Genomic DNA, 25,598 nt, shown 5'->3' on the forward strand with positions numbered 1-25,598 from the left:
TTTGAAGAGAAGGTTACTGGAAAATGAGCACTCATGGAAAAATAAACAGATTCATATAAATTCCAGGATCTTGGTTACATTTGGTAACACTTGGTTACAGAAAGCTTTCACAGGATTCTGTGCATTCCTGTGAAAAATTAAGCACACCCTTACTGCTTCAACAGAAATTAAGAGGGTAAGCAGCACCCAGGTGCTGCTAACCAAATGACCTTGATTAACTGATCATCAGCAAGTGTGATCACCTCTATAAAAGCAGATGTTTTGGCAGTTTGTTCCTCTGGAGCATTCCGGTGTGCCATGATCTTCCAGTTGTGGACGGTCTAGCCAAATTGCCCCAAGGTCAGACTGTGCAGCGCTCAGAGGAAACTGCCAAAAATCCAAGAGCTACATCTCAGACTCTACAGGCCTCATTTACAAAGTTACGAATACCTTTATTAATTACAGTTAACAGAACACCCATCCAAGAAATACAAAGCATGTTAGCATGCATTTAGCATTTTAAGTGTTAAATTTCATGACAGTACAATTAGAAAAAAGACTGAACAAGTATGGCTTGTTTGGAAGGTTTTGCCAGGAGAAAGCCTCTTGAAAACCTGGCAGCACAGTTTGGTTTGCAAAAATGCATCTGAGCAACCCACAAGATGTCTGGCATAATATTCTTTGGACAAACAAGCCCAAAGTCAAGATGTCTGGCCATAATGCACAGTACCAACTTTGATGTATATCAGCACAAACACCTCATACCAACTGTAAACCACAGTGGTGGCTGGAGAGGTGACGATTTGGGTTTGTTTTGCAGCCACCGGACCTGGGCACCTTGCAGTCATTGAGTCAACCATGAACTCCACTGTATACCAAAGTGTTCTACAGTGAAATGTAGGGTCACCTATCCAACAACTAAAGCTTGGATGAAATTGAAACAGGACAATAATCTCAAGCACAACTGCAAATCTAAAGCTGAAAGGCTGAAAAAGAAAAGAATCGAGGTGCTGCAATGATCCAGTCCAGACCTCAACCCGATTGAAATGCAATGGTGGGACCTTAACAGAGCTGTGCATAAACAAATGCCCACAAACCTCAATGAACTGAAGTAACATTGTAGGCTAAAATGCTTCCTCATCGATGTGAGAGACTGATAAAGTAATACAGTAATTAATTGCCTCAAATTATTGTTGCTAAAGGTGGCTCTGCAAGCTAATGAATCATGGGGTGTATTTAGACTCTATGCAGTCCTGTGGTAACTTTCTTGTTCACATGGTCTATATTTGAAGGAATGCAAGGCATTAGAATGTAAATTAAGATACCTAAAGAAAAGTTGTTGTTTTTTTTATAAAATAGAAAAAATGCTTGTTTTAAAAACTCAAGCCTGTGGGTTCTGTTACAAATTCATGCTATGAAAAAAAAAATGTGATACACAAAAATGAAGAGTTTACTTTTTTTAATTTAAATGTATCATCCTAATAGATGACTTACACTTGTACTCTTTAAAACGTGTGATCAACTCTGACGTTTTTGAGTGGCTCTATTTGTGGTCCACATTTATTTTGCTACTGAAGCTTACAAGGAAGGTCTTGAGCTCACGTCTGGTTTATTTATTAAAGTTTCTTTGTTTCTTTCTTTTTTGGGGGGAAGGGGGGTTGCAATTCCCATTACTACAAACAAAAGCAAATTTGTGTGTTTTAATGTGTATATGAACTTGCAAAATTGACTAGGACTTTATTTTATCAAACTGTGATGTTTCAATTAGCTTGAAACAAATTCACAGCCCCGATGTGCAGTTCTAGGATCAGATGAAGCAGGAGGAGTGGAAGGCCGTATGTTACTGTGGTTTCTTGTGGCTGGCTATCTGTGGCTCAGAGACAGTTCAAAAATCCACATGCAGAACCGTTTCTGTAAAGAAAGTGATTTCATTGGTTCATCTGGTTATCAGTAACTACTTAACCAGCAACTTTGACTGGTAAAAGGATCGTGGTGGGGTTGTACATATGTTAATTGCTATGTTTGCATTTACTGTGTTTTTTGTGTCTGAAAGTGTAAAAATAAGACAGTCAGTGTTGCCATAAAGTCTTGCTTCCTAGACAATAGACTTGAATCCCACACAATGTGATGGGGTGGGGATGGAAACCATTGACTGTTTATATATATAGTTCATACTGACTGCTGCAAGGGAACACATGCACTGCAACAAATATTAGTGATTGTATAGGCGTTACCTTGTTTCAGATAACTTGAATATCTAGTATTGTGGAGAAGGGCGATGGTCATATGAGCCTCATAAATAAGTTCATGTCTGATTGTGTGTATGTGTGCTTGTGCACAGAGGAAAGGCTGGGCAGGCGAGTGTGTCATTTCCTGAAGAAAATGAGCAAATGTTACCACTTCCGACGGCATAGTACTGATGTGTCAGCTGAAGCGGGCAGAAAAAGAAACTGTTGTAAAGTTGTTTGTATACATTAAACAGTAAAAGACAAGATAGAAAATAACACCTGTTGAATTAGAATGATTGATTCTTTGTTTTTTGACACAACACAGTCAAAGAGACGAGTGCAGTCTTCATCACCTCTGCCTTTGTGGAAGAACTCAACAAATATTTGAGAGCGCTGACAGTAGCATGAACAGATGCACCCACACAGATACGCACTGTGTCACCAGGTTAGACTGTTCCCGAAAATGTCCACCCAGACGTCACAGATTCAGCTCAGTGTGGTGTTTCATACAACCCACATGAGGAAATAGAATCTTTAAGTCAGCACTCTCATAGAAGATTTCTTTGTTAATGGCATAGATCCAGAATCAATTAGATTTTCCCTTCTCAAATTCAGTTGAGGGCTGTTTTTGCTTTTAAAAAGTGTATAGCATTAGATCACCACAGTAAGGTGGAGTGATATGCTGATGATGTAACGCTGACAATACCACATTCACGTTATCAGAGTTCTTTCCATCAAGAAAATTTTGAAATTGCCATAAAACCCCATAAGCTGTTCAGCAGTTACCCAGAATTCAAGCTCTGTGCAGGCAAAACCCAAAAAGTCTCTGACTTTGGTTTTACATTTAATATACTCAGTGTTCAAAACAAGCATATGCAGTATAACATGGGATTAAATTAAGCTTAATGTTATGGTCCATATATATATATATATATATATATATATATATATATATATATATATATATATATATATATATATATATATATGTGTGTGTGTGTGTGTGTGTGTGTGTGTGGTGTGTGTGTATATATATATATATATGTGTGTGTGTGTGTGTGTGTATATATATTATTTTTTTTTAAATATATATATATATATATATATATATATATAGTATGTTTGAATATTTCCTTTATAATAAAATTTATATAATAAATAGTAAAATAAAAAATAAAATTGATATTTTAACTGTACTGAAACAGGGAGGATTTTTTTCTTGTACTGATGCCACTCTTTACTAGTTTAAGATGATAAAATAACCTAAAAGTTAACAATCCCTAGTTTATTTCTCATTTAGTTTACACTTTGAAGCCGCAGCTAAACTCCCCTCAACTTCCTTTATTAACAGAAAAGATAAAGATCATATTTTGACAGATGCATAGGGACTGAGTGCTTAATTGAGTGACTGCCTGTGTTTTTAATAGATGGCTCTTTCCCCAAATCCCTGCATTAGAAATACTAAAAACTGACAGAAAGCTGCTCATCCTGATCCAAAATGTATTCACTGATGTCAGCTTGTGGAATCCTAAAAAAAGAAATAAATAAAAATCTCTGTCACATCTCTGTGAATACTTCCCTAAAATTACATGTTTTGCATCACAAGCTTGCAACATGATTTACAACAGCATTTTTTTTTATTTTTTTTTTTTATGTTTTGCCTACAGTTCTGGAGACAATTTAGAGTCATCATCAGTGGATTTAATCCACCGCATATGCGGCACAGTGACATCTATGTTATTGGACTGCTTTGGGACTTTTGGATTCCAGAAAAATATTGCCTCAAACCTGTAACTCTGAAACAAGAACAGTCAATGTATTTAACTGCATTACTGACAAACATAAGAATGTGCGGGACATGTGGAGGCACAGAAAAGGCAAAAAGGCACAGAATCAAAAGAATGCTTATCACAGACTAAACTGACCCACACTGCAGGAGCCCAGCCAAGCGTATGAAGAGCAGGCAGGTCAGTGATAATGGGCGTACTGTTGGTATCTCAGGAGATGATGCTGTTGCTGTGGCATTTTGGAGTGTAAATAATTTAACACGGCAAAGGTTATGTTAATGGTTTAAAGCTGCTGAATGATGCCTCTGTCTCTGTTTCCATTTCTCTGCTTCTGCGAAATTAGGTGAAGCAAAGTAAGCTGGGTGAAATAAAAAATGAGAAAGTAATGGGGTGACGCGCCATCACACACACACACACACACACAACACACACGCACACGCACACACGCGCACACACACACACACACGCACACACACACACACACACACACACACACACACACACACACACACACACAGACTGAAGAATGGTAAAAAGAACAAATTCAGCTGAACTGAACGGTGATAGTGCGAAAGAAGAAGCTCTTAGATGCTATCGCGTTTATCTCTACATGAACTGACTCGACAGTCAATTAAGGCAAATTGTCGCTTCCTTTGGGCCGTTATTATAAAAAAAAAAAAAAAAAAAAAAACCCCAGATCTGAATCTTTGTTGCTATCTTCTGGTATTTCCTCAGTCCAAGTTTGCAGTTGTGCAACTCAACCCTGATATCTGATGCTAATGCAAAAGTTTCCACTCAGGAAGATGTTTCAGCCACTTTCTACATATGAAGACTCAGGAAACCATGACGCACTCGGAGGGCTGAGCTTTTTCAGGGGGAGTTGGGCTGTGTGAGGCGGTTTACAGTTATACTTCACTACGCAAAGAAGCTCCATCTCAGAAAGGGACTGCCTTCAACAGCACATTTTCCTGTTTTATTAAAAAGAGACAAAGTTGAAGATGAGACTGATTCTGCTCCTCGTTATCTCCTGCCTCGCCATATACAACGCAAACGGTAAGTCGACAGTTAAATCTATTTTGTGGCTCTTGTTGCGGCGGAATTGTGGCGCAGTATAGTTTATTTGATCAGGTTGTTGTAGAAACAACAAGTGGACATATTTACCATCCTGACAGCTTACGCGCGTTTCGGGGAAACATCCTGACGCACAGAGGGAGAAAAGTTGCTGGGATTTCCAGAGCCCTCAAGGTATCTGATTGACAAGCAAAAAAATAGGAACTGCTCCACTTCACTGGTATACAACTCTTTGTGTCAGCATGCTCTGATTACCGTAAGTCACTATGACTCATTTGATGAAGCAAGGGCTCTCAAAGTAGATCAGCATCCTTTCACGTTGATTAATAGACTACAAAACCCATGTCAAATCTAATGTATGTATATAAAAATATACATAAGTTAGATAATGTGTACTTTACAATAACAGACCATGATGTAATGGTGATGTTCGACTTCAGGTATCGGAAGGAACAAATGCGTTTCGTTTTCCGACTTAAGTTTCGACGACACTTGTTGAACTTTGAGTGTTTTTTTTTTTTTTTTAATAGAGACTTGTAAAACCGAATGGGCAAATCCTTTTACGTAAAATATATTCGATACTAAATAAAAACATTTTAACTTCCTTGGCCCTAATTAATCGGTCACCTTAACATATATTCCTGTGTACTTGTGATTATTCTCTATTTATAATACCAGTAAGACTTTCCCATATTTTTATGGTCTCATGGAAAGACTTAAGCAGTGTTATAACAAATTTTAGACATAACATTAGTCTGTCGTACTTCATTTGTTGATCATTTAATAATTTGATTTGTCACTTACACCTAAATCAAAATGGAAAATAGTTTTTTCATGTATTTAATTTTTGGCTGGATGAGGACAGTAATATTAGACTTTAATTTAATTGTGGGTGTTCAATAATGCCATACCCAAAAGCACTATAGGCACATGGTAGTGCATATTGGACCTGCTGACTTTTCACATGCATATTTACTGACTGCCTTATGACAGGAAGCCTGTCATGCAAAACATCCAGCTGTCTAACATCCACATATTGATTGCCTGAATAATACAGTGAGAGATGATCTTTGTCAGTAGTATCAGTGTGATAAGGAATTACCAGTACAGCTTCTTAAAACAATTCCTGTACCTCGATGATATGTTTCTACATCGAAGAGGTACTTTTCTAAGCAAATTTTTACAAAATTCCAACAAGAGTAGGAAGTACCAAATAGACGTGTTAGTGAGGGCTTGTGAATTTTGTTTGATGAAGCATTCACCCAAACTGATCACCATCCCTTGCCTGCTGTAGCTGAGAAACACGTTATATTAGTTGGTAGAAAACAACTGTTCATGGTTTTAGTGTAATGTAACCTCCACACTCAACTTGCTGCAATGTGTGAAGAAAAAGTTGCAATGCTAGCACTTCCTATTTTAACTCATTCCTTAAGAAAATAAACACCTGGGAAGGCCATCAAGACAACTGTTACTTTACACTGTTGCAGAATAATCTTTTGAAACCCTCCAAATATGGAGATGGCACACACTGTCACTAAATCGATCCAGTGGTGCAAGCAATGTTGCCCAAGAACTGTATGATTAAAAGTAAAATGTACTATTAGTGGTGGAAAATGTAAAAAGATTGACACTTGTCTGTCTCCAGGAGCACCACGGACTGCTGTGTATAAGTTTGTGAAATGTAGCCCCGATGGTGACCAGGCCAACTGCGTAACTCAACAAAGCCCAGAGATGGAGTGGAGTCCAGATCTGCCATCCAAACTGCCTGCTTCTGCCGCACAGGATCTGTAAGTTCATGTGTCGTGTGCATGTCTGTGTGAGACTGTTCACATCTGGGATGTGAAGATTTATTTGATTTGTGAGCTGCTCAGAGGAAGGAGGCGGCAGCGAGTTCACATAAATGTTCAATTGAGTCTGAAAAAAAAAAAAACAAACATCTTCAAGATAGAGTGCTGGTTTTAGACAAAAGCTGACTTTAAATGTGAAAAATGCTGATGCTGCACCTTGGTCAAAAAAAAACTATAGCAGTGCAGGTTCTCTCTGTGTGCTTGCCTGTGTGTTTTCTTGTGTTGTGTGTTTGAGAGTATATAAGTGTGAGGTAGGTGGCCAAGAAAAGCCAAAATAGAAGACAACGTGGAGGGATAAAGAAAGACAGAGAGAGGGCAGGGAGGTTACAGCTGGCGTAAGAAAGCCCTAAATAGTTCATGATCTTTTTCTTATTGTCACAAGACACAGACATAGAAATATTTCGAATATTTAGAACTTAAATCAGCTAATGTTTGGTCTGTTTTGCTTCACCTTTACATAGTCTGGAATTTATGTGAGGAATTTTGGACCCTTCTCTGCGCAGAAAACTTTATCCAGAGTGTACATGTCTTGAAAATGTGTATTCCACAGAGAAATCAGAGCTGCCACACGCTCAAAACATTAAGGCCACTTTAAAATATATTGTATATAATGGTGTAAAGAGAAAATGTCTAATATAAAAAAAAAAAAAAAAGCACTCCCCAAGATATCAACACATTAACGCGTATATATTTGATCATAAAACTGGAGTGTGTGCTTGATTGTGGTGAAGAGCTTCCAAACATGAGGCAGACTTGAGCGCTGCTTACTGCAGACTGCACAACAGAGGAAGTCAGCCTTCATTGCAACAGGGCATTAAGACAGATGCAGAGACAGTGTGGTAGGTTTGGGTGAAAATTTACTCATTTCATGACTTTTATCTTTCATATATCAAGCAAGTTTCTGGTGTTCAGTTTATAAACAGTCTGTCTATTAAAAATGAAACTCACTGAGGCCCTCAGTGACTTGTGTGAACGCCTCTGATGATGGCATCAATGCTGGCAAACTTAAAAATGGAAAATGAAAGAAGAGTATCAAGTATTTTAATTTTTGATTTGTCTGAATGTGATATACTTGGTGGGCAAATCAGCCATCTAGTTTTTGCTGATATTCACAACAGTTAATTTGTTACTTAGTTGCACTTTCTGCATAAATGAGCTGGCAGGTACTTCAAGCTTCGCCACTGCTTTGTTAAAATTGACCATTATTATCGTGTAATGAGTGCACATACTTCTTATACTAAGAATACATGTATACTTATGTTTTAACATTAAAAGTAGTTGAATAGTTTGTAAATAGTTTCTTATTTAGACCTACTTAATTCAACTTTATTAAACTTCAGGAATTAGAAAGTAGCATATTTGTATGTTTCTGATTATCACATAATGTATCTGTGAAATAATTTATCTTTTAATATGTGTGACTTCTAAAAAAAAAAAAAGTAAGAGTATCACAATCTTGGTCTTCACACTCAACTTCCTCTTTTAGAGTTCCTCTTAACATCAATCCTTTCAGCTAACAACATTATACTGTAAAGGAAAGGAAAACTTTCAAAAGTTCACTTAAGAGGAAGACGAAGAGTGCTTCTACGCTGTTCTCAAAATCTTCCCTCCATATGAGTAACAACACAAGCTTCCAGATAACTTTACAAAAACCTTGGATGTATTTGGCATATCCCACAATGACACAGGTCCAGAGCCTGTAGAGACAGCATGCTATAAACTCATCACAGACGCACAAACAAAGAAGATAACAGATTAAAAAGGATTGGCTGCTGACAAAGTGCGCAAATGTGAATAACCTCAAAATATGAACACTATCTGCCTTGTTTAAGTCTTTTTGTCAAAGCGTGCTTATAATCACCACTGCTTCCGCAGCAGCCATCCTTTTTTCAGCACGCCTTGAACGGGAAGTCACAAGGAAGTGTACAGAGGAAGTGGGCTGTTGCTTCTCGCCTATTGTTCTGTATTTTTGTATGTGCCAAAGTCCTTGGATAATCCTATTTGAGAAGCACAAGATTATATATAAACATTATACGTTAAGTAATTAATTAATCTAAATGTAACTGATTTCAACAACCCTGAACAAGGAAGCCGACTGATAAAGCAGTTGAAGTTAGATTCTGAAGGTTTTCGCTGTGTGTGAATTATAGACTTCCTCCAGAAAAAAAGGACACATTTACCTTTAACTACTTTGAAGCCATCTGTATCTTTACACTGGGAGCATCATTTTAGTGTTTCATCTTAAAAAAATGGCCCTGAGCACAGAGGGGTTTCACTTATTCTTGCTAGTGTGGTTAAAATATGAGGTCAATACATTTCATGAATGAATACATATGATAAACATGTGCACAGAGCAAATAAACAAGCAAGCTCAGACTGTACATGGCATCTTAATGGTGCAGTCAGAGTGAAATGTAGCTTATGTGGTGTGGCTAAAGGCAGAAGACAGCAGGAAATAACATGGGTGAAGTGTTGGACCTATAGTTAGCGAGTTAACAACAGCAGCCCAAAGTTGTAAATTCATCAGACACTTTGCTGTCACAAAGATGTGATACAGTCTTCACACCCTCTGCTATCAGACAGCATCCCACTTTCTCTGCAGCTTGTATTATCTTTGTCTTTTCATTATAAAGAAAAAGAGTAAAATCCAAAACCTTCGTTACATGTGCAAAAACATGCAGAAAAAATAAAATCCTAATGTTTTAATACATCTCAAGTGGTTTTATTCAGATGCCTCGCAGAGTCAAATATTATGGACACAAACATGAAATTCTCACATCAGAGGTGTTGGAACAAGCAAGTTTTGGCATTTATGACAAAGGACTTATAATTTATCTTTTTTTTTTTAATCGGCAGATGTATTCATCAGCTCGGGCAGGGTGGAGCAGGTGGAGACAAGTGTCAGGGGTGATTTGTGACAGAAGGATAGCAGCAAGAGTGAAAGGGAAGATAGTGAGACAGGCTATGAAGTATGTTTTGGAGACAGTGGCACTGCCTAAAAATACAGAAGGCCGAGCTGGATGTGGCAAAGCTGAAGGTGTTAAGATTTTCATGGGGAGTGACAGGATTAGAAATGAGTACCTCTGAGGGACAGCTCAGGTTGAGCAGTTTGGAGACAAAGCAAGTAGTAAGGCTGTGATGGTTTGGACATGTGCAGAGGAGGGATAGTGGATATGTTGGACACAGGATGTTGAATATGGAGCTGCCAGGCAGGAGGAAAAGAGGAAACCTGCAGAGAAGAGTCATGGATGTAGTGAAGGAGGATGTGGAGAGGGTTGGTGTGACAGAGGAGCATGCAAGGGATAGAGTGAGATGGAGGCAGGTGATGCGGTGCTGCGGTGAGCCCTAAAGGGAGCAGCCAAAAGAAGAAGATGCATTTATCGGCTAATTCCTGCAACTCAAAAGCCAAAGTCAACATTTTTTCAAAATTTGACATTTATTGTGTTTTCAGAGAGGCAGAGCCTGTGGAGGATGAGAGTCCAATGATGGAGGAGAACGATGAGGAAGAGCAGGAAGAGGAAGAAGAGACAGAGGAGGACGAATCACCACAGAATGAGTTACCTGTAATGGACGTGGCTGAGGAAGGATCTGGTGGTTATGAAGGCTCTGCAGGTGAAGACACCTACATCGCGGATAAGAGCAATGTTGGTGAGACTGGTTCTGGCATGTTCTGGACAGAAAGTACAGGTATTTTTTAGGAAAAGATGTATGAGGTTTGTGTTTTCTTTTTCTTCTGTTCCATGTAATTTGATCTCTCTTTGTTTATCTTTCTTCTCTGAAGATATGAGTGGCCCGTGGAGGCTGTTCTCCAAAAGTTCTGTCAGAGATGAGGCCAAACCGGCACAGAATGAGCTCAAAGAAGACCACCTTCTGCAGCTGTAGATTGGACCCCCACCCACTCCAAAGCACATAAAAAAGGCTGGCATCTAATTTAATTCCCTTTCTAGTCTGATTGTAAAACTCCACCTACTGGAAAAACTGAGAGATTGGCAAAGGCCAAATATATATATATATTTTTTGTATTCTCTGTGCTATTATTATTATTTTCTTCATTGCCAAAACAACTGTAAACAGTGTGAAAATGAATATGCCAGTATTGTGCTTTCCTATGGAAAAAAAAGCTTTAAAATGCTTTTTAAACTTAAATACAAATATTCTTTCAAATCATTTTAATACCAGTGCAATAAAATAATGCCTTTGCCCCTTACTCTGGGCAGTTTCATCCATTTTTGAATCTTTAAGGAATGCGTTCCTTAGAAACACACAAACACTTATTTAAATTATTTGATCCCTTTATTCTCAAATTCTGCAACATTTGCTTAACCGCAAGTATATTATAACATGTTTATGTTTGAAAAAGATAATCTTTGAGATGCAAACCCCTCAGAAATGGGTTCAGGAAGTCCAAACCTAAGTGAGCTGCAAAGTATTCAAAATATGTACTATAAACCTACAAGCTCTGCATTGTATAATTTGCATCTGAAAATCTTCTATCAATAAAGGATTTATACTGAGCAGTGTTTCTGTTGTATTTTATTCCGACTACTGTGATACCTGTTCCCATAATTGCTGTCATATATCTTCAGTCACTTTAGTAATTTAAGTTGAGCTACCCTCTATTGCTCAAGCCTTTTATTTATTTATTTATTTTTTACTTGCTTAAAAACATTTCCGCCATGGAATTTTTTTTTTGCATTCTGGTTTTGAGATAATAACCTGAAATTTTGAACTACAGATAACAAAAACATGCCTTTTTTTCAGTAGTGGAAACGAGCTTCCATTAGAGGTTATCTTCAGATGCTTGACTGATAAATCTTCTGCTAATATTAGTCCACTGTTGCAATGTTGTTTTTTTATTTGGAGCTGAGTGAGATGGGCGGAAATACAAAGAACCTGGCCTCTGTTCTGCACAGATACACTATATGGACAAATGTATAGGGCCACGCATCTCTTAATCCTTGAATTCCAGTGTTTTTAGTCCCATTGCTGAAGTCAATTACCTAGCCATACCTAGCCAGGGATTATACTTTCCACATCTACAAATCCACTTAGGTCCACTTGGTTCTGAGTGACATAAATTTCATCATCAAACAGTGAGCGCGAGGGTCTGTGCAGACAGTTGCATACCTGCCTGCTTTTTGTGACTTTGTGGACTTGTCTGTGGAGAATTGACATGTGCTCCAGGTGGCAGATTTCAAGCTTCAAAGAAATATAACAGGAATGACTACTCGGTCATCAGGTCTCCAGCTGTCCGTGTCCTCTACAGAGTATAATATGTAGGTAGCCCAGTACTTTTGTCCATATAGGAAGGCATTTAAACTCTGCCTTCCTGTGAACTTGCTGCCTGTTATCTCAGTGCTTAGGCCATATCCACACCATGTCCGCTTAGTCACTTAGATTGCATAATCTTAAGTTTTGTTTTGCATTTACAACGTATGCCTAATAAATCAACTAAAGCTATCTACAGAATATTCCACAACATACAGTGCTTAACAAATTTATTAAACCACCACCTAATATAAGGTTAGGCCATAGCTGCCTTAAATTAGCATATTGCTAATTACCAAAATCATTGCTGAAATCTTTTTATGTTTCTGTAGTGATTATTGCATCAGTATGTGCAAGTTAGTATAATCCTCAGTTAACAATTGAAACAATTAAGTTTTATGATCTTTATGATATTTACAGTGGTGGCTGGGCAAAAGGCAAAGTTACTTGAGGAACTGGATGGAGGTAGTTAAAAAGAAGTGTCAATAATTAGCAGAGGGATGCTGCCCCCTTGTGGTGAAGGCAGTTAAAACGTGCAGAGGGTAACTACAAAATGCACCTTTAAAGTCTGCACCACCGACTGCAAACCCATGAAGCCAACCAGCAGCTTTACTTAGACAGCTGCTGAGTAGTTTTCTTATTGTTAGGATGTAATTGTAATGCTGCTGGTATCTTCGGGGAATACAGCCCCCGCAGATGCCCCAGTGCTCACTGTGTGTGGCCGCCCACAAACACATGACCCAGGTCACATGACAGTAAGCCCTAGTTCAGACAGACTGGCTACACCGAGGGAGGATAGCTGTTAGCTTCAACTGTCTAGACGGCCGAGATGGTAAGTTTAAAAACAAGCATCAGGCTGGTCAGTTTACACTAAAATGAAAGGCGGCCTTTGCTGTTGAAAACACAGCATTAACACAAGTTCCTGTTTCTCTGTTGTAGCATATATTTAATATTGAAACCTGACAGGAGAGCTAGCTGGGCTGGTCGAATTAGCAGCGGCACAAGGCCGTCTTTCTCAGTGATGATGTTTTGGTTAGCTAGTGGCCCAGCAGCTTTGGTTAATGATGGCAGCAAGTATACGTGCTGATTGACAAGTCAAGTATCTGAATTTGGTCCGTGTTTGCGGTAGCTGAAGCTGATGGGTGACTGAAATAAATGCCACTGTTAACAGACGTTGCTGATTATTAGTGAAGTTGTGCCGTCACATGCATGTTGAAATACTGCAACAGCCGGAGAAATTACGCAAATACTTTTACGCTTATTGATTTTCAAGGATTAGCTCTGACTCGGTGATTGTATAGTTGATAGAGGTCTTTTGTGGGGGGCTCTGCACAGAGTTTGCTGTATTCTAGATGCATTCTCTCACTTATAAAACTTGCCTTGAGCCAGTCTCTCCTGACATCTTGATGACTGAGCTCTAGATTTGCTGCTCTTGCATGTTGAAGCATGTGGTTGTGACTTTGTGCCAGCTCAGAGGAAAGTAATGCGACTGTGCAGCTGCTGACTGGCGAATGGGTTGTTACGGTAATAACAGATGCTGTCCTGAAAGTGGTTTGGAAGTGGGTTAGTGTGTTTTGACATGCTTGAACAGTGGAGGACGCTAATCTAGCATCTCTGGCTGTGATTGTCATTGTTACTGCCATATCCTTTTGTGTGTATAAACAAACTCATTTACCTTTATTAATGATTAATGTTGATGGAAGCTACAACACAGCTCTGCTCTCTTCTTATTTTCAGTTATTTTAAAAGTGGCATATGTTGATCGCAATGGTCACATGTTGATTGCGCTGAATGTTTTTGCGTTTTCAGAGTTTCCTGGGAGGTTTGTTTGGACCGGTTTGTGAGATAGACGTACTGCTGAATGATGCAGAGAACAGAAGGACGGCTGAGCTGAAAACAGAAGATGGGAAAGTGGAGAAACACTACCTGTTCTACGATGGAGAGTCCGTGTCTGGAAAGGTAAACTGTGTTTCCATCATTTATAAAACACCATCATGTGGGTCCTGTGCACATGAAACACTGTTCCATTTGTTCTCACTTTTACTTAGCAGTTACTTTCACTCAGTCAGTGCATAATGGACTTCTTGCTCTATTTCGGGTACATTGCTTTAAGTCCAGTGGGAAATTACGATTTTTTATTTTTTTTTTATGTGTGAAATGCTTGCTTCGGCTTCAGGAGGATCTGACTAATACATATGTCTGCTGTTACTGTGCGTCAGCTCAGTCAGATATTTACTTTGTTGACTGCTGACATCTTCTGTTACCCAACACAACTCAGAATCAACAAATTCAAGTAAAAGGTCAGTTAGTGCGGTAGCAGCAGGTTTGCGTAGAGAGATATTCAACATTGATATTTGGCTTCAAAAAACTGTTATGGCTTAAATTTCACTGATTGCCCAACAAATTGTCAGACAGAGAAAGCCAGAGAGACTGACTTGTGGGGAGAAGAAAATACTATAATTCTCTAAAGGTTTGTTGAAAATCAGCTCAGTAGGAATATGTGCTACATGTGCACATTAATCATAAAACAAAAACCATTTCTTGATCTTTAAAGGAACATTTCCCTGGTAGCAGCATATCAGAATCTTAACTTTCAGTTCAAACCACTTTTATTCAGATAACACCAATTCACAACAACAGTTGTCTCAAGGCTCCTTATAATGTAAGGTCAAGACACTATAAAATTAGAGAGAAATTGCAAACAGTCATACAGTCCCCTATGAGCAAACACTTGGTAACAGCGGGGAGGAAGAATTCCCTTTTAACAAGAAGAGACTTCAGGGAGGAGCAGCCATCTGCTGGGACCAGCTGGGGAGTGAGAGAATAGAGACAAGGACAAAATACAAGAATTTAGACAATAGTTAACAGCATGCTCTAATGGCATATAAACACAACAGGAATGAAAAGAGGTGAGTGGAGAGGAAATGGTCAGTGCATCTTGGGAAGTTTCCCAGCAGCCTGAGCCTATAACAGCATAACTGAGGGAGTATTCAGGGTCATCAGATCCAGCCCTAACAATAAGCTTCATCAAAAAAGAAAGTTTTAATTCTAATCTTAAAAGTAGTGGTGTCTTATCTCCTGAATCCAAACTCGGAGCTGGTTGCAGCTGTTTTAAAGATTGGGATTATTGGACTGGGATAGCGACAAACTGCTGTTTGGTTTATAAGAAACTTGTTGTAAACAAATGTTTCCTCTTCAGGTGAATCTCAATGTGAAGCAGGGAGGAAAGCGACTGGAGCACCAGGGGATCCGCATTGAGTTTGTTGGACAGATAGGTGAGTGTGTTGGAAAGTGGTGCATTTATCCCTTTCTGCTGCCGCTTTGTTCTCCTGCCTTTTCCCTGTTGTTGTGAGGTTAGCTGGATCAAACTGCCAAATATATTCTGTTTAATGTTGTAAAACCTCAAAGATACTTCATTCAGCTAACATGAAATATTTAAAATGTCATCAGTATTTTGTTGGCTTTCCCACATGACTGAAAGGTTTAACAGGGCATGTGGCCGTCATGTGCGGTCTGCCGTAGTGGAGCTAACCCTCCTCCAACTGAATTTGCCTTAGGACAAGGATAAAGAGTGCAGTGTGTTGAAAGAGAATGAAATCCTGAGATAAAACTAATAAATACAGATTTCTGTAGGGTTTTTAAAGTGTCTTGAATTTACACCTACCAGACCTTCATCCACTCTGAATCCTCTCTGCTACATTTTAGAGCTTTTCTCTGATAAGAGCAACACCCATGAGTTTGTGGACCTTGTCAAAGAGTTGGCTTTACCAGGAGAGCTCACCCAGAACAGAAGTTATGACTTTGAGTTCATGCAGGTGGAGAAACCCTACGAGTCCTATACTGGAGCCAACGTCAGGCTAAGGTAACACAACTCAAGCAGCAGGTTAAGTTCTAATTCACTTGTAGTGTTTTTATGTAATGTTTGCACTATGGTTGTGTAGTTCTGCATGATTGTCCTACTCTGTCAGATTGCCATTACTTAGTACTCCTGACTGGGGGCAGGGGTCATGACATCTCTGTGGGACAGACTAACATTTTTTTGGGGGGGGGGGGGGTTCCCCCCCACTTACAGCAAAATAAGGAAGTGTCATCAACTCAGGTTGTGCTATTTTCAGTTTACCTGTCTTGTTCTCTACTGCAGAGTGGAGTGCATGTGGAGAGTACAGTGCATGTGAGATTTAATTAAAAATCAGACAGACACACCCTTTGTGTACTCTAATCTTGTAATAGATCAGCGTAGCCACTCCTCACATGCACATTCACGTCAAAATGTTTAATGGTCTGAGTCCGGATGTGCGTGTGTGGGTTTTGTGACACAACTATCTGTCATATGTGGGGAATGGCGATGTAAAACTGTTGTGGTCTTGATGATAATTTTAACTAAATACATAAATTGAAAAAAAAAAAAAAACCATGCTGAGTAATGCCTCAGCTGGCCAACTACTGGCTGTCACTCTGAATACTCTGTGCACACATAGTGAGGACTTACAGCATCTAGTGTCCATGTTCTGTGTCAGGAAATCCAACAGTTGTCAGGAGAACTTTTCTTTAGCTCATTTTGTGCAGCCACCCCACTGGAGGTGTTTCTTTTTTTTTTCTTTTTTTTTTTACATTTTATTTGTAAAAGAGAAATTATTTTCTGCTATCCCCTTTATGCTAACTCACCTATTCTTCTCCTCATTCCTGCTTTTTTATCCAGTTGTCATGATTTACATGCTTGCTCCATGTTAATCTCGAATTTATTTATTCATTTTTGGTTTATGTTTATGTGTATTTATGTGTGGTGAACCTGATTCTATTGGGGCCTCTTGGCCAGGTCATGCTTGTAAATGAGAACTGGTTCTCAAACATTTTACCTGGTAAAATAAAGATTAAATAAATAAATAAAAATTTTCTGCATCATTTGAGTCAGACTTTTATAGCTTGCCGTGTTGGCATGTTCGACTTGCAGATACTTCCTCAGGGTGACAATAGTTCGGCGCCTGTCTGACTTGGTGAAGGAGTACGAGTTAATCGTGCACCAGTTAGCCACCTACCCTGATGTCAACAATTCGATCAAAATGGAGGTTGGCATAGAAGACTGTCTCCACATCGAGTTTGAATACAATAAATCCAAGTAAGAGCAATAGGACTTTAACTTTTCAAATTAATTCTCAGTCTGTGCAGAACCACAAATCCAAATAAGAGCTGCCCTTATTTGTATTTTTGTGTCTTTCTGTTAGATACCATCTCAAGGATGTGATTGTTGGGAAGATTTACTTCCTGCTGGTCAGAATCAAGATCCAGCACATGGAGTTACAGCTCATCAAGAAGGAGATAACAGGCATAGGTAAGAATCCAGGGCAGCTACATATAAAAATAAAATATGTAACCTCTCAGTTTTTCAAACCACTTTATTTTCTGTAGAATAATTGGGTCCCACTAAGAGCTATCAAAACCTTTGTCTGCGTTGCTCTACTTTACATGTTGTTTTACTTTATGAAATCCTTGTCCTCCTTTTCAGGTCCCAGTACTACCACAGAGACAGAGACAGTTGCTAAGTATGAAATCATGGACGGCGCTCCAGTTAAAGGAGAATCAATCCCCATCAGACTGTTCCTGGCTGGTAAGAACTGGCCTCCTCTTTGGCAGCGATTATCTTGAGTGCTTATCCACACTTGTATCATCAGGATATCATTTTTCCCTCATGATAGAACATTCACTCAGGCCTGTTTTTTTTTTGTTTTTTTTTCATGCAACACTTATGTTTCCTTACAGGATATGACTTGACACCCACCATGAGGGATGTCAACAAGAAATTCTCTGTGCGCTACTTCCTTAATCTGGTGCTGGTGGACGAGGAGGACAGGAGATACTTTAAACAGCAGGTAACTCACCACCACATCCAGCAAATGTATTCAACATCACTGAGCTAATGTCTGTATCTTCCTCCTAGAGTATTAATAGGGAACATTTCGTAACAAACATTTGCACAGATATTTGGAATTACAGTAGTAGCTGTTTGTTGTTTACTCACGGTCTTACCTGAATTAAAATACTGACTTTAAGATACTGTTTATTTCATTGCTTGTTTTTACATAGACATTGTGTGACTGTGCATCCTAAGAATATGCAACCAGGCGTGCAAGCTTTTTTAAAAGTACGACGACTGCTTTATTGTGTTGGTATTGCACTCATGGGATTTATGCTTGAAATATTCCCTAATCAATCATTTATATATGTGTGATATTGAAATTAGATGCAGCTGCATTGCATATTCTCGACAGAGGGGCAGGGTTTTTATTAGATTCTGTAGCTGCAACGGGAGATTGAGGAGGGGATTCGGTACCAAAATAATTTTGTGCATGATTCAGCCACTGCTGTAACATTAATTGCTAAATATGCAGTGGCACAGACAGAACAGCAGGGCTGCGTGTGCAGTGTACACAGGAAAAGAGACAAGCAAGGCAGAGAGCAACATGAGGAAGTTTTAATCCCCACTTTGATTTTCCTTCCATTTTCACTTTGACTTTCACCGTCTTCTTTATGTACAAATTGCTAGTACCAGGTTGGATCTGATTGGCCTTCAGAACTGCCTTAGTTCTTCGTCTCATAGATTCATTCAAGGTGCTGAAAACATTCCCCAGAGCTGAAACATTCTCATGTTCAAGAAACTAGTTTAGGATTATTTTAGCTTTATGCCATGGTGCGTTTTCCTACTGGAAGCAGCCATCAGATGGTGGGTGCACTGTGAATATAAAGGTTGGACATAGTCAGCAGCAATACTCAGGTAGGCTGTGGCATTCAAATAGTGTTTAGTTGGTACTAAGTGGCCCAAAGTGTGCTAAGAATATATCTCTCGCACCATTACAACACCACCATCAGCAGCCTGAACCGTTGATACAAGGCAGGATGGATCCATGATTTCATGTTGTTTGCATCAGATTCTGGCAGTACCATTTGAATGTTGCAGCAGAAATTGAGACTCAGGAGACCAGGCAATATTTTTTCCAATCTTCTGTTGCTGCCCATGTGAATTGTAGCCTCAGTGTCCTGTTCTTAGCTGACAGAAGTGACACCAGGTGTGGTCTCCTGCTGCTTTAGTCCATCTGCCTCGAGATTTGATGTGTTCTGCCTTCAGAGATGTTCTTCTACATATCTTGGTTGGAATAAGTGGTTATTTGAGTTACAACTGCCTTTTTATCAGCTCCAAGCAGTCTGGCCATTCTCCTCTGACCTGTGACATCAACGAGGCATTTTCACCCAGAGAACTGCTGCTCACTGGATATTTTATCTCGTTTGGACCATTCTCTGTAAACCCTAGAGATGGTTGTGTGGGAAAATCCCAGTAGATCAGCACTTTCTAAAATACTCGAGACACTCCGGCACCAAAAACCATATCACATTCCAAGGCACGTAAATCACCTTTCTTCCCCATTCTGATGCTCAGTTTGAACTTCAGCTGGTCATCTTGGCCATGTCTACATGTATATATGCAATGAGTTGCTTCCGTATGTTTGGCTAAATAGGTACAGTATTTGCAATAACCAACAGTTCCGTAATGGTTGGTGAGTGTATATACCAGCAGGAGAGCACTGATCTCATTCACATACAGCAGTGAATGATTTAGTCCGCCTTAGCTGTGATATTAGTAAAAAGTTATCTGCTGATAGGGAAAAATGCAACTTGTACATTTCTTTTTTATTTATTTATTTATTTTTTGGTGCAGCCCTCCAGCAACAAAAGGATCATGTTTTCTCGAATACTGCCATTTTTCAATTATGTCATGCATAAAAAGGTGAACTGGATTTCAATTGTGCCTGATTATTATCTACTCATAAATGCATGCTTGTTTTTTCCAAAGGTGTTGATGGCGAGGAATCGCTTAATTATAAGAGCGTCGGGACGAATAATTACCTTAAAAGCAATAAAATCTTAAAGGAATGCTGAACAAACAAGGCAACGTTATTTTCCTTAAAGCAGCTGTAGAGCCGAGCCAGAGCATTGGCCAAGCTTAGCACTTAGCATGGGGCATGCTAAGGGAAAGTGGAGTGGTGGAGACAGTCAGCTGTTCCTGCATTGCCCGATTAGAGAAATCATGTAGTGATGCGGCAGCTATTCTGTGGAAGGTAAATCACTTATCTGGATATCAGAAGGTTCAGATCACTGAAACAAACACTGTCCTGGCCGGAGGCTGTGATCAAGGAGACATCTTGCTAACTGCTACTTGTTTACATGTGGAAGCCACGCATTGTTAAAGCTTTGTGTAGGCTGTATGCTGTAGTGTCACACTATAACTAAAATAATGTAAAAAAAAAAAAAAATGAGAAGCTTTACATTAAAAGAAAACTTAAAACATAAGGAAAAAATACAGTAATAGGATGCACAACTGGGTAGTATAATTTTGGGGAAGAGAACAAATTTACAGAATAAAATGATTTGAAAAAATGTACAGACTGGTGTAGTGACAACTGACAACAGCACAAGTTGAACCCGAGCTCATGTTACAATTAATAAAGTCGCCTGTTACAGCACAAAGTAACCAAATTTTGTCATTAACTCTGGCTCTGACTTTGGGTAACCGGAAATATAAAACCGGACAGGGGAAGTAGCAGTCTGTCATGGCAGCCTATGTAGCACAAAGAGGCAGAGTCTTTACTGAGGAGGTGCACTCAGGTGGATCCAAAGATGTCCAAAGCGGTAGTGTTTGCTCCTGTGACCACCTTAAAACCTTTACTGGGAAACAGCTGGAGGTCCTTCATCAACCACCTGATACAGCATGTGAAATTGATTGTCAATCAGTGTTGCTTCCTAAGTGGACAGTTTGATTTCACAGAAGTTTGATTTACTTTGAGTTATATTGTGTTGTTTAAGTGTTCCCTTTATTTTTTTGAGCAGTGTGTATCTCGATATTTTTTCCTTCCCAAAAGGTATAAACAAAAAGGCACTTCTAAATAAAAACTACATGTCCCAAATATCACACAGGCACTTTTAGATAGATAGATAGATAAAACTTTAATGATCCCACGACGGGGAAATTTGCGCATTACAGCAGCTCAGTACAGAGAAAAATGAAAAGGATGAGTAAGAACAAATAACTAAACTAAAATAGAATAGAATAAAATAAAATAAAATAAAATAGCAAAAAAAACTATACACATATACATAAGCACTATATACATAAATATATATATCAATGTCAATACACACATTTACACATATACACACACATCAAAACACTATATACAGATATCAAAATATTAACATTAACAAAAATTTATTAACATTCAGCTGTAGATGTACATGAGAAATTGCTCAAAAATAAACTATTGACCTATTTAAATAATAATGGTCCTCAAATAAATTAATGCTTTTTTTCCTTCATAACAAAAGACTCACAGCTATGCTATTAAATTGTAAACAAAAGATAAAGAGCAAAAACAACAAAAGGCTGACTTATTCTTTAAAAAGCTAGTCTGCAATGAAGTAGACTTCTCCAAAGTGCTTCCTCCTGTGTGTACTCCTGTACATCTAGTACTCTGTGAAAATAACAAAACATGTAAACAGACTGAATGAACAAAATTCCATCCTTCAGTCAGCAGGATTGTGATTCTAACTAGCACAGACACCTGCTCAATGTGGCGTCTAGTATCCGCCGGCTGCATCTGAACACAAATAAGACCCACTTCTGCTATTAAGGTAACATTACTTATGGTACAAACCAACAGCCAGGTACTCTTGGGGGTCTGCACGATGCCAAAGCAAACGAACGGATGTAGTACGAATGTGCACAAAATAAGGCGACAGCGGAGGATTTCAGGTTTCCAAAAGTCACCAACGTAACCTGAAAAAGTCGCTAAATTTGTCACTAGTCACTTTTTGGAAAAAAAGTTGCTGGGGGGGTCTGAAAATCCACTAAATCTAGCGACAGAGTCGCTAAGTTGGCAACACTGTATTTTCCTGCATTAAAAAATGTGGTCATGGGAGCAGTTCAGGGCTTTCAAATTGTTTTGGAGTAGCAGGGGGGCATACCAAAGTAGCAGGCACCTTATGACCGAGGAAGCCATGACAGCAGCAGATGATATGAATAGTCACATGGCAGTCGTGAACCAATCAAATGGCTCAGATTGAAAGAATGTAAATATTGCCATGTGCGTCCACATGGCGCTGGAAATGAAGACGGTGGACAGCGCAAAAATTTTCTTTTAGGAAAATTAAAAAGTAGACTGCGCAGAGTGGTGGAGTAGGTGGAAAATGCACCTGGCGCCAGCATAATTTGAAAGCCCTGCAGTTTAAAAAAGGGCTCTTTGCAGGTTTTGAGAAAGTCTCCTCCCGAAATTTACTATGGAGCTTAATGGAGGAGGTGGAGGGTACTCCCTTTGCTTGAAGCCTCACAGTTTAAAAAGTTTACATTTGTCAGGGTCGAGACACACATTGTTTGAAAGTAGAAGAGCGGCTCTACGTATTGATGGTAAAATAATGACTGTAGACCGAATACTGTGGACACAGCGGCAGTTTAAATAGAAATTTTTAAGATGAAGATTTGAAGTCTCCCACTCTGACAGTTGGAGCTCTCACTGTAGCCAATGCAATACACACCCATTATAAACTCTGAAAATGGTGAAAAACATCCTTAAACTTAAATTGTCACTATTCAAAAACTATAAAAGACATCAACAAAACGAGTAATACCTAAACAGTTCAAAGTCTTGGCTTAGTATTAAAGCTTGAATGGTATCTCTAGATGAAAGTATGGTGAAGTAGTTACATTTCCAAATAGGGTGGGTTTGAAGAGATTTGAAGATTTCTCCATTCATTTAAATGGGGCAAAAAATTCAGAAAAAGCTTAGTATTTAAAAAATTATAAAAGTTACAAACAAGAAAAGTAATAGCATAAATCTCCATTTTGATACCAAAATGGTTTCTATAGCACAAATGGTGCTGAAGTTATTAATAACCAAAAAACGTATGTAAGAAAAAATCTATTTTGAAGAACAATACTGTGAATGCTTTGAAGCATTCACCGTATTCCATATGACATTACATATGACAAATCCAAGCATACATTCCTACATTTTTTTTTTTTTTTTCATCAGATTGTTTATAATATTTCGTTTGCATCTATTTTTTTCTATCATGCTTCTTTTGATAGTTATTACTGTAAGTTTTTTTCTTTTTTAATTATCCCTCTGTCTCTGTGTGTAGGAGATTGTTTTATGGCGAAAAGCTCCAGAGAAGCTGAGGAAAAGAAACTTCCACCAGCGCTATGAGTCTCCCGAGTCCCGAACCCAGCCGGTAACTGCAGAGCAGCCAGAGATGTGAAGGCCGGACTAAGAACTGAAAATACACGCAGACGCACCACAGCTCGTCACTGCTGAACAGCCAGAGGTGTGAGGGCTGCCCCACTGTCTCCCTGGACTGAGAAATGTCTGTATTCATAAATACACATAACATACCTTCAGGCATCCCCGTTCCCCCCCCTCACCACTTCACAGCTTCAGGTGTGAGCTGCCGACCCCCCCCCCCCCCTTCCCCCCGGACTTAAAGACACTCACATACAGATGCACACAATCAAAGTCTGCTGAATGCTACATGTCAAGGCAAGCGTGCAAAACAAACCAACCCAAGTAACGAACAATGAGACAGCCTTTTTCATCCTGTCGTCTCAGACTGAAAACACACTCGAGCACACACAAGTGAAGCCATACAGTCGGTTAGCTGAATGCAGAATGAAACAGGAGCAAAGACAGAAAAGAGGAGACTGCTACAGACTTTCGCACCATTTTATCTTGTTCTTCTGCAGCAGGAGCTTCTTTTGTTTGCATACTGAACAGCACTTCTCTTGGACTTCCTCTATAGCATCCCCTCTCCCACATCTTCTGCAGAGTGGCACTTTCCAGAGTCTCGATGGACCCTGTAAGTGAAAGTATTCATGATGTGGGGGATCAGCCCAAACAAAGAATGTGAGTCAGCACACAGGATCTGTATTTATTCACAATATTAGTTCTCATTCATCCACCGAGCTGGGAAAAGAAGAATTTTCCAAGAAAAGCATTTTTGTTACTGTAACTTTGCTTCTTCTGGCCAAATGATAACCTGATCCCATATTTGATGTTTTACACATTTCTAGCTCCATTTCATTCAAGAAAATGTTTTCATTCTACATGGACATGATCATATCAGGTTCACTTATTCATAGAACCATCACCTAGCACCTTGGCTAACGGTTAATTTTTGTTACTGATCTACAATAAGTCTGAAATATCGACGTCACCACACAATGCCCAGACCTGAGTTAGCATCTATAGCTTTTAAAACACACATATATTCAATATACTATCATACAGTAGAGCAAAATGCATCAAATCCTCACATTGGAGATTTGATAATCAAAACTGATTCTCTTTCCTCTTGATTCTCTCATTGATTGATCGACTAATACCACAAGCATCATCAGTACAACATTTCAGTCGTAATATATGCAGATTTCACTGAGGATGTCTGTTTTCAGCAACTTAGAACAGGAATTCTTCCACAAATATCTAAAGGTGTCATTTCTCTGTTTGTGTCTTAGGCTGCACTGGCACCCATTGTTCAGTTTCAACTGTTACAGTGCTTTCTGTCACTAAACTTTAATCTTTGATATTTTAAGGTTTTGTTCACCCATGTTCCGAATAAGAAAAGCATTTTTTTGCTCAGTGTTTTGTGCACTGTGATGAAATTCCACTGGCCTCCTTTAATATTGGGTTGGAGGAAGAAACTCAGCAGTCAGATGCATTAAAATTTGAAGGAAATATGGGTCTTTGTAATTTGGGTGAATTGAACCTTTTAAATTTGTAATATTTAAAGCTCAGAAAAATGACTGAACAATGACGGTTCTGTTACCACAAAACCACTTTTTGTGTTGACATCTTGAATGATTCATCAGAAACAAAGTGGTTAATGATGAAGATTCACTGTTCTTCTTCATGCTGCTTTTTGTTCTTATTATTTTAACCTGTTGAATTGTTGTGCTTGAAATACTAATGTGATAAACGGCTCATGTCTGCTGCTGTAAGCACCGGAAGAGTTGCAGTATGGATATACTGTAAAATCCAACGATGTTCCACTGTGATGCTCAGACCTGCAGTTTAGGTCCTGCTTTAAAGACACTGTTATCAGTCCCATGTTTTGGGTGATTTTTGCCCTTCAGCTTTGATCCATTTGCACTTTCCCCCTGCCATGCTCACCTTTGTACTAAAGGGGCATGGACGCTGAAACTAAACATCACTCAAAGACAACTTCACCTCAGAGATCTCCTGAGTCTGTAACAGCAATTATACACTCATTTATATTTCACTACATTTTTTGATTATTTTATTTCATGTACAATAACTTTTGATTTTTCTCCATCTTTCATATGTAGATCATGTTGATGTGCTGCTTTTCACTTGAGAAAA

The 25,598-nt window shown here is 38.9% G+C and overlaps 2 protein-coding genes across 3 annotated transcripts; both read left to right on the top strand.

Moving 5' to 3' along the window:
* The first annotated feature begins 4,889 nt into the window (after positions 1 to 4,889).
* On the top strand, positions 4,890 to 11,432 carry srgn (serglycin). 2 transcript variants are annotated; one of them, XM_030722505.1, is made up of 4 exons: positions 4,890 to 5,047; positions 6,711 to 6,852; positions 10,364 to 10,599; positions 10,694 to 11,432. In XM_030722505.1, exons 1-4 carry the CDS (start codon positions 4,993 to 4,995, stop codon positions 10,792 to 10,794), a joined length of 534 nt encoding a protein of 177 aa, XP_030578365.1. In that variant the 5' UTR covers positions 4,890 to 4,992; the 3' UTR covers positions 10,795 to 11,432. The 2 variants fall into 2 exon arrangements, with proteins under 2 accessions (XP_030578365.1, XP_030578369.1); XM_030722509.1 differs by having other exon boundaries at positions 10,364 to 10,560.
* Positions 11,433 to 12,917: 1,485 nt separating this feature from the next.
* Positions 12,918 to 25,323, top strand: vps26a (VPS26, retromer complex component A). Its single transcript, XM_030725265.1, has 9 exons — positions 12,918 to 13,012; positions 13,990 to 14,139; positions 15,380 to 15,455; positions 15,886 to 16,042; positions 17,132 to 17,296; positions 17,403 to 17,509; positions 17,684 to 17,785; positions 17,938 to 18,047; positions 23,365 to 25,323. Exons 1-9 carry the CDS (start codon positions 13,010 to 13,012, stop codon positions 23,479 to 23,481), a joined length of 987 nt encoding a protein of 328 aa, XP_030581125.1. The 5' UTR covers positions 12,918 to 13,009; the 3' UTR covers positions 23,482 to 25,323.
* The last annotated feature ends 275 nt before the right edge of the window (positions 25,324 to 25,598 follow it).

Source organism: Archocentrus centrarchus, chromosome 3, assembly GCF_007364275.1.
Source record: "Archocentrus centrarchus isolate MPI-CPG fArcCen1 chromosome 3, fArcCen1, whole genome shotgun sequence".
NCBI classification, from domain to species: domain Eukaryota; kingdom Metazoa; phylum Chordata; class Actinopteri; order Cichliformes; family Cichlidae; genus Archocentrus; species Archocentrus centrarchus.

Coding starts and splice junctions, on each gene's coding strand:
- vps26a (XM_030725265.1), top strand. Junction 14,140..15,379: donor GAGAGTCCGTGTCTGGAAAG/GTAAACTGTGTT, acceptor TTTCCTCTTCAG/GTGAATCTCAATGTGAAGCA. Junction 16,043..17,131: donor GGAGCCAACGTCAGGCTAAG/GTAACACAACTC, acceptor TTCGACTTGCAG/ATACTTCCTCAGGGTGACAA.
- srgn (XM_030722505.1), top strand. CDS start 4,993: ATGAGACTGATTCTGCTCCTCGTTATCTCCTGCCTCGCCATATACAAC. Junction 5,048..6,710: donor CGCCATATACAACGCAAACG/GTAAGTCGACAG, acceptor GTCTGTCTCCAG/GAGCACCACGGACTGCTGTG. Junction 10,600..10,693: donor GTTCTGGACAGAAAGTACAG/GTATTTTTTAGG, acceptor TCTTCTCTGAAG/ATATGAGTGGCCCGTGGAGG.